We start from the raw sequence: 9216 nt of genomic DNA, 5'->3' as shown, positions 1-9216 counted from the left end.
TTTTACCTAAATTTCTAGGTGGCACTATAATTTAGCTAAGATGAAAATGAAAACAGCATTTGATGCCTTTTTTTTATTCTCTTTCATAATAAAATAATTGCTTCTGTTGCAAATTGCATCTTGAGCCCTTAAAGGGGCCCTGAAGGTATTTTATATGAATTATGAAAGAGCATAAAAAAACATCAAATGATGTTTATATGGCACACTGCAAATTTACCTTGAACTTTAAAAGGTCACTATTTTTTGGTCTTTATTTTATTGAACAAAATTTTTTGGCAGTGTTAGAAAAACATACATGACACCCCTGCATAGGCCTACTTTTTAATTAGGGTATCCATCTGAGATTAGATGCTGTCTGTGAGCTGGGGGTTTTACCCTAGGTACACCAGCATTGGACCTAGTTAGGTTATCTCTGCCACCCTAAAAACAGTTAATCCCCCCTAAAGACTTTTGTAAAACTCTATTTTAGGGTTCTTGCTATCTTTGAAAGTAGGTGAGTTAGTTGAATGAAAATTTCAGGAATGAATCCAGGACCTAAAATAAACTCTTTTGGGAAAGTATTTTGAAGTGTCTTTATTCTCTCTTTGCTCATCCTAAGGGGACTGGCCTTTTATAATCTTTGTGTCATACATATTAGACCTTGAGAAATAGATCTGCTGAATTGAGGCACACTGAAAGTATTTTGAACCTCACAAGTCATACCTTCACTCAGTCCTGACCTTTATGGTTTTAAAGGTTTGTAAACTTAAAAAACCTTGAAGAGACTTAAAATCCCACTGAAATGGTAGGAATTATATTTTCAAAAATCAGAGCCAATGAAAAGATATAGAAAACTCAAAATCAAGGTAAAATGTATTTTTTGACAAAATTTAGATGGATGTTGATCTGTCACCTATGCAATCTTCTAAGCCCTAGAAATAAGGAAAGGGTATCAAAGATGCTTTGGGTATCACACTCTATTCAAAGTTGTTTTTGTGCAGCATTGTCAACTCTAAACCACTGGAGAATGGTTCTTATGAATCATACCTACCTTGCAGTCACCATTGCCAAGTAGGTTTAAATTGCATCTCTCTTATGGAGTGTCACTGGGCCCTTCAAACAGTGACATTACATTACGTTGTTATTATTGACACAGACCAAAACAGAGCCAGTACAGAACTTAATACCACTCTGAAGTGTGAATTAAGGTAAAGGTAATGTAGAGATAGTACCTTGGCAATATATTCTCAGGATGTATTTTAGGCCCTGGATTCATGGGCTCATAGATTCATTCACCTAACTCAACTACCTTCCAAGATACCAAGAAGCCCCTGATCTAGAATTTTACCCTGATGTATTGCTTACACCATGTGCCATATTGGGAAAACTTGAATTTTACATGTAATTTAAAATTTTTTATAATGCCAAAAAATGGAAAAGAATATTTTTTAGTTGTTTTTTTTTTTTTTTTTTTTACAAAGAAATGCTGGGTCTTTTTGACTTTTTAGTAACTTTATCACATACTTCATCCTCAGGGACCCAGTTTGTTTGTTTTTGTATGCTATTTACTGACTATCTAAGTTGTTCTCTGGAAGTTCTGATTTTCAAGTAGGTCTTTTGCAGCTTCAGCAATAAAAATGACCTTTTAGGCATAGAAGTAGTGACTGGAATTGTTGCCAAAGTGTAAAGTAATGCATTTACCACAGACAAGAGATCAGTATTGTAGTGCTGCAAAGTCTCAATAGCATTCTTGTTTCTTATTTTTATTCAAAGTTTGCCAAAATGGAACAATCTCAACATACACCTTCTGAAGTTTCAAGGTCAATAAGATTCTGCTAGCCTCGTAATTCTAGAAGTGTTTTGATTCCCACTTTCTGAACTGGTTCATTTCTGAGCCAAGACTACACCTCCCTCATTGAAAGGTAAAAAAAAAACACCATTTGAACCATGCATTTCAATAAAAAAAAACGTATTTGTTTTGTATTTCTGGAAGGGTGATGATATGTTCTGGTGCAATTCAATCTTTTGGGCAAAAGCCTGGATAGAGTTTTCAAGGAAAGGAATGGCCTAAATAGTGACCTCCTGCTGTAGTCCTCAAATGAAATGGCCAGAGCATTGTGTCTCATTATTTGCTGTCCTATTGTTTTTGGTCTCAAAACAGGGATCCCCAAATGTTCATATCTGTCGCTAAGTTTCTTAAAAATAGGTGAATGTGGGATGTCTGCCTCATTTCAGGTTGCTACTAATTTCTATTGCTGACTTTACAGTACCAGGAAGGTCGAGATTATCTCTCCAAGTACAAACTTAATGGCAAAATCTGGGAAAACACACACTTGACTACAGAGAGGCTCACTTTTAAATCACATTTTTTAATTGAACTTGAGCCTCTATGGCAGAACCTGAACCTCAATGGCAGCTTTCTTATCAATTCAGGCTTTATTTTGTGCAGATAGTATGGGATGAAGCAACTCTACAAATAATTGCACATAATTGTGGCAGTTAGTCCAACAAGTGGGGCACAACTTATATAGTTTTTTCTTTCTTCTTTTGTCAGTTTTTCTTCTTTTGTCATTTTGCTTCTTTCAATTTGTACAGTAAGAACTTCTCGCCTTTTTGGGGCATTAAAAAAAAAGAAAAAAAAAAGTGTAAACACTTTCAATTGTGCCTATATAATTTTGCACATCCTGAACAGAGTATTCTTCAGAAATGCAAAGGTTTTAGCATTGTAAGCTTCAACGTAGATGCATGGCTTTAGGATACTTTTCCTTTATAAGTGCTTGAACTCCCCTAATATGCCCATTCATCATGACAGCACCACCATATCCTCGACCTATCATGAATTGTGGTTGAAGTGTAAGATCATTTATAGTTTTTGCGTACAGTGGCGGATCCAGAGGGGGGGGGAGGGGGCTTGTGCCCCCTAACGTAGTCTAAAGTAGTGTAATTTACTTAATTAACGCAAGTTTGCGTTAATAAACGTGCTCCTAACGCAAGTTTATTGGATCAACCTATTTTGCCCCCCCCCCCAAAAAAAAACTGAATCCGCCCCTGTTTGTGTATTACATATGCTAATCTCTTTTCAGATATAACAGTTATAGGAATGAACTGCAAGAACTTTTCTATGTTGACAAACTTAACACAAACTGTCATTTGGGCTATAGTATGCACATCTATCATTTCATTGACACCACTGAAAATCTTTCACTTTCTCCACAAGTTTTTTTTTCAAGACAATGCTGTTAAGTATTGAAATGATCCTGTTTTGAGTTTGTCTGCTTAAATAATTTGAATTTCCCCCTGCTTTTCCAGGTGATTCATCAAAGCAGTATTGCCAGATTCAAAGCTCTGAGGTTGCCAAAACCATTTTGAATGGTTTTGTTAATTGATAGTGTCCCAAAGTCTTTGTGCTCACGAAATTGCTAGTCCTTTTGTGGCTATAGAAAATGGTGTAGATACAATCAGCTTCAAAAGTTCTCTCTTTCCCTTGACTTGAAGCATATGTCCTCGGTTTAAAGACTTGTTGATGCTTGGAACCTCTTCTGTGTATGTGGCCATAAACGTACCTGTGTTTTGCATGGAATCATAGTTGTATTTTGCCCTTTCATTATTTTAGAAAACTTCCCCATATATTTCCATTTTTTTAATTTATACTTAACTAATTTTCCAGGACATGAGCTTTACTTCCCAACAGCAATGTAGAACCAGAAAAAACCTTTAAAATAAAAGTCCAAAATAGGGATAAAATTCTTTTTAATAGACAGTGTATAATAAATTTCACAAAAAATACCAGATATTTCGGTCACATATACAATGACCGTCATCAGTAAGTTTTACTACTGATGATGGTCACTGTAAATGTGACCGAAATATCTGGCATTTTTGTGAAATTTATTATACACTGTCTATTAAAAAGGATTTTATCCTATTTTGTACTTTTATTTTATCGTCATGGAAAGGCAGTGTGGTCGAAATTATCTAGGAAAAAACCTTTGGGAGAAGGGTTCCTCTCTCTTGCTGCGCCCCTGCCTTGGGCTGTATATGGGACCCTTGGGGGGGGTGTATTTGCCAGAGAATTGGTTATTATGTTTGGAAATAGCATACAAAAAAGAATTAAACAGCATGTTCTCTTTGTTCCTATGTGAATGTCAATTATGGAGTCTTGTATATATTGACCAAAGCTGCCCTTTTGTTTGGTATTTTCATTTGAGAATATTAACAAAATGGCCTCCAACCCTTTGATTTAAAAAAATAATTTTTACCCCCCCCCCCCAAAAAAAATGTGAATTTTCGTAGCTTCCCGTAGCTCAACCATTAATTGGTTGAGCTAGAAATTAGGTCTACCGGCTAGGCCTAACTTAGTCAGAACTGAGAGATTGGCCACCAGCCCGGTAGTATAAATATAGGACATTTGCCCTGTGGCTACCAATCACATATCTTCCCCTTGAAGTTACCCTTCAAGGGAACTTCAATATATTGAGGCTCCACCTTAGTAGCTTTATAACACCTTCTTTGGCTATATTTTATGCCCTGGATTCATTCCTGAAAGTTTGCATTCACCTAGCTCAGCTACTTTCCAAGATAAAAACAAGTTTAACTAGGACTTTACCTGTGGTATTTTCATTGAAAAAAAGGTACTCCTGTATTATTCAGAACACACTCGAGAAGTTTGCTGAATGTACGATCTATGAAAACCGGTTTCATAGCCACAAAGACAAATAGCGGGTGACAGAATGCATTGGACTTGTATAATTTAGGCTATATATTTGCTCTTTAGTGGGTGGGACAAGGTTAGGTTACTTTACCCCCACACCCACTAATGTGCAAATATATAGCCCAAATTATATTATTATATAAACTGAAGTATTATATTTTCAACATAGTTTGGTATATTTCACTCGGATTAACCCAACTTCTCTTCTCGAGTGTGTTCTGAATAATACAGGATTACCAAAAAAAACGCCTTCTATAAACAATTTTGTTTGAATGTGTTTCGGGGAATTATGGGCCTGGGGGAAGGGGGATAGTTGCCCTCCAATCATTTTCGACTATTAAAAAGTGCACTAGCGCTTTGAATTTCCAATCGAATGAGCGTGTTTAGAAGTTTCCATGATAACGCCTTCTATAAAAACCTTATATGCCCTCAGGGCATAACTTAAAACCTTTGCCCTGAGGGTTTTGGGGGAGTGTCCTCCTCAAAAACACATTTTCTATCTGGAAATCAACTACGCTGAACAAAATGTCTATCTCAAAATTTTGATTGGATGTGTTTGGGGGAATGATGGGCGTGGGAGGGGGCTAGTCGCCCTCAAATCACTTTCGACTATTAAAAAGGACACTAGCCACTCCAATTTTCAATCGAATGAGCCCTTTTCGAACTTTGTATGACAACTCCTTCAACACGAAGTGCCTAGGTAGGGAGAAAAAAAAAACAACAAAAAAACAACAAAAAAACAACACATTGTGCCCACATCGTTCTTTACTTAGGCAGCGCTAGCGCGCTGCCTATGATTGTAAAGAAACATTGTAACATTGTTTTTCTTTAATTTTGGCTAAGTCTGCTTTTCTTTTACTCTAGGGTTTGAAATCGTGATTTGAGCAACATTCTGTGTAACATTTGTATAATGGATTATTTTGTGAAAATTTATTTGATAGCATAAAGTATGTCGCCGTTTATCAAAGGTACAATGTCCATTGGATAGGGAAGGATGGAGATGGATACTTCTGAACATATTCCCAGGGCCTAATTTAGACTATATATCCGACCCCAAAATTTTCATTCACACAGAAGAAATTCTGTGAAGATAAATAATACATCTGTCTTCACATAACCTTTAAACCTGTTATGGAATAATGCCGTTTTTTTCAAATTCCGAAGCCTGATTGAGATTCCTACTAACAGTCATGATTACAACATGGTTTTAATTCTTGGCTGAATTGATTATTTTAAATCATAACGGTAATCAGGTGTCTTTGTAGAATTTTTTTGAGGGGGGAGGGGAAGATAATTTTGTTGGATAATTTAAATAAGAAGTGGGTACTCTCGTACAATCCAGAACACACTTTGAGAAGTTTGCTTAATGAAAGATCTAAAATAACCAGTTTCATAGCTACAAAGACACATGACGGATCACAATGCATTGGATTTGTATTACTTAGATATCACACCAAGAAGTGCCCTGAAATTCAAGAAACTTGGGGATATGGAGGGGATCCCTTGTATTTGATTGGTGTTATACACATGTTGTCGTAAGCTTGATCTTCAACATCTGTGTAAAAGAATCAAGGAAAAAAGACCTGATCAGATCAACTTAAGGTGTCTTTCATTTGCCTTAACCATTGCAAACCGTGTAAGTAGTGGTACCTTATACAAAACAAATTGTGAAATAGTTGACCAGTCAAAAAACTGGTTAAGAGGTGATAAGGGATAGCCACCATGAGAAGGACTTCCTGTCAGCAAAAAATACTATGTTAAAAGTTTGGCTTCTCTTGAATGGTATGCCTTTGTGATTTCTAGATTTAGAGCTGGATTCTATTCCAAGTTTGAATGTTGTTCAAAGACAGAAGCTATTTTCTAACGATTTTTCAAACGTCATGAGTTGATAACACCTTCCAATCTAGGCCATATCCAGAGGGCGGGTCGGGTTTGCCCCCCCCCCCCCGAATACCCTTATTTGGGTTGTAAATAAATTTCTATTGGTTTTAATCACCTAGCAAAATGAAACTCTGGGTACATGAAAAGTCACTGTCCAGGAAAGTGAAGGGGTGGAAATGGGTGCTCGAAAACACTTTCCTATGCCATGATTTAAAGACTCAAACCTATAGATCCCTAATTTCGCAAAGATGACAAGAAGCAGCTGTAGTGGAATTTTAAGCATATAAAGATGGTGAGCTAGAAAATGAAAGGCACTTGTCTATTGTATAAAACACACTCGAGAAGTGAAGTTTGGTTAATGCTAATGAAAACTTTATTAGAAAAACTTTATTAGCTCTATATTAAGCTTAATTTGTTGGAGTAAAGTTACTGCTCCTTGATCGGTAACCTCCACTAAAAATCTTTCACCGGTTTCCCGGCACACTCCACCCAACACCCACTGTTGCATGTAAGATTCTTCCTGCATTATTTGTCCTTTTTGTAAACATGGATTCATCTATTTCCACTGTATGATGAATTCCTCCAATTTTCCCACAGTTTTTCTGTTGCAAAGAAAACCCACACACTTCATGGAGGTAGTTATTCCGATGGTGAGCTAGTAATAAGGGTGTAATAAAGATGGTGAGGTAGAGGAATGGAATATAAAGGAATAGGTCTACCATATAGAAAGATATTTTAAGCTCCTGCGATCAAACCCTCTCCCTCTAGGGCACTGACTCTGTTTTTTTTTTTTTTTTTTTTTTTTTTTTAAATTAAAAACAAATAAACGTTCAAATGGGGATACATCCATTTATTTAAAACAGGTACAAAAGTCTAGATATTTTGATCACGAGGAAATGCTACGTAATTTAAGATGTTAAGTCAAAAATATGTAAAATTACAGCTTAGTAGCTCTTGGGCTAACGTGAAATTTGTTTCATCATTTTCAATAAAACTTCCAGAAATTCATATACAGACTAAATTAAGACCCATAAAAGTGTTAGCAAGCTCGCACATTTACCCGTTCTATACTTGTAAGAACTTAAGAGGTATTTTGGGATGATTAATTGGAAAACTGGGGATGACTAAAGAGTTCTTATAATTAGTTAAAAACTTCCCTGTTTCACAGAACAATTCCACCGTCATGCTTTATTTTCAAAATAAAAGAAATTGTATCTTAGCGCTGATGTTAATCATGCTAATAAACACATTACTTAGAACTTCGGCAAATCTTTGATGGAAGGTAAGTTAAACTTCAATCATTTCAAAATTTTGCTAGAATTTAAGACTCATATTTGCATGCATTTTCTAAAGTCAGTATTATCTATGCCATTTAAAGAGCATCATACAATTGCATAGATTTAGGATTATACCATTGTTATAAATTGTTTTAATCCCACCTAGTGTTGGGCAATATTAGATATCGATAATGTTACATCGGATATCGATGTCAAATATCGAAACGTAAATATCGATATCGAAAACGATATTTGGATATTTTGAAGCACTTTGGATCTTCCTGGTATCAACCGGTGAACGTCCAGTAGAAAAAATTCAACATAGAAAATTGTTTTGCAAATGGCCGAGAGGAGGAAGAATAATGTCTTCAATTCATTGACTCATAAATGCTGATACACAGCATACATACCTGTATCCATCGAATAGCCTGTTCTCAAGCTGAAACTACGTTTAGTGAGGATGGACTCTCAAATGCTGTTGAAGACATGCGAAAGGCTTGGCTAGATAAATTACCTTCTAGGCTTATAGACCTTGTTCAGATCATACCCGTCCCGATTGCCACTAACTCGATCCACGTTTCAAGAAATTGTATATTTTCCACATGGATTTGGCCTTGCCAGAATCTGTAATAACAAATGCCATTGCCGTGAAAGTCCCTGTGATTCAACCACTACAAAATTAAGCCAATTTGTGGGGATCACACGGCAAAGTTTCATCAACCTGCAAGGCAGGTTTCACCAGCAGCCGTATCTGTCACGGCTCTCCAGATTTCCAGTAGGGAGTTTTTAGTTCAAAGAAAACCGATCCACTCAAAATGCGGTAGTCTTGTAATATGGGTCTCAGACATATCTATACTAATTTGTCTCAAAATTAATGTCCATGCCCGTCCCCAGTGTCCCTTCTGAGAGTGGATTCCAAGCCTGAACAGTTAATCAAACAGGTCTTGGTAACGAACTGTAAGTAAGGAGCAACTCGGCCCAATAGCAACTGCAACTTTATAACAAGGAATTTTAATAATAATAGACACATCAAAAGAATTGGTTATTTATGCTGATTCCGGATATATAAAATTCATCAAGTTTAATACTACCCATCAAAAGCTAAAAACCCAAGAAAAAAAGGGGTTTGATGTATGAGCTTGAAGATCTTGACCTTAATCTTGGCTGTAGAATAGCTCTTCAACATTGCAATCTCCAAGCAGAACAGCTCTCTGCTGTACAAAAAAGCTACTATACCCGAATTCTACCAATAAATCTACTGCCTTCTGTCAAAAATTAACTTCGCATTCACTTTCAAGGATGTTTCTGTGGAAATGGAGAATTTTCTAGGGAGGGATGAGGGTGCTGTCCCTGGCTAGTTTTCCTTTA

The 9216-nt window shown here is 36.3% G+C and overlaps 1 protein-coding gene across 1 annotated transcript in view; it reads right to left on the bottom strand.

Annotated features, from left to right (window-relative positions):
- The window catches only part of LOC148939216 (uncharacterized), a 12870-nt gene extending 4379 nt beyond the window's left edge, over positions 1 to 8491 (bottom strand). Inside the window, exon 1 of the mRNA XM_089106814.1 lies at positions 8416 to 8491. Coding sequence (XP_088962940.1) covers positions 8416 to 8491 — 76 coding nt within the window. The remainder of the gene's footprint in view (positions 1 to 8415) is intronic.
- Positions 8492 to 9216: the final 725 nt, after the last annotated feature.

This window comes from Artemia sp. Qi Xiang Cuo, chromosome 21 (genome assembly GCF_049724085.1).
Source record: "Artemia sp. Qi Xiang Cuo chromosome 21, ASM4972408v1, whole genome shotgun sequence".
Classification (NCBI taxonomy): domain Eukaryota; kingdom Metazoa; phylum Arthropoda; class Branchiopoda; order Anostraca; family Artemiidae; genus Artemia; species Artemia sp. Qi Xiang Cuo.
The sequence above is the reverse complement of the archived record's forward strand: the minus strand, read 5'-3'. Positions and strand labels throughout refer to the sequence as shown.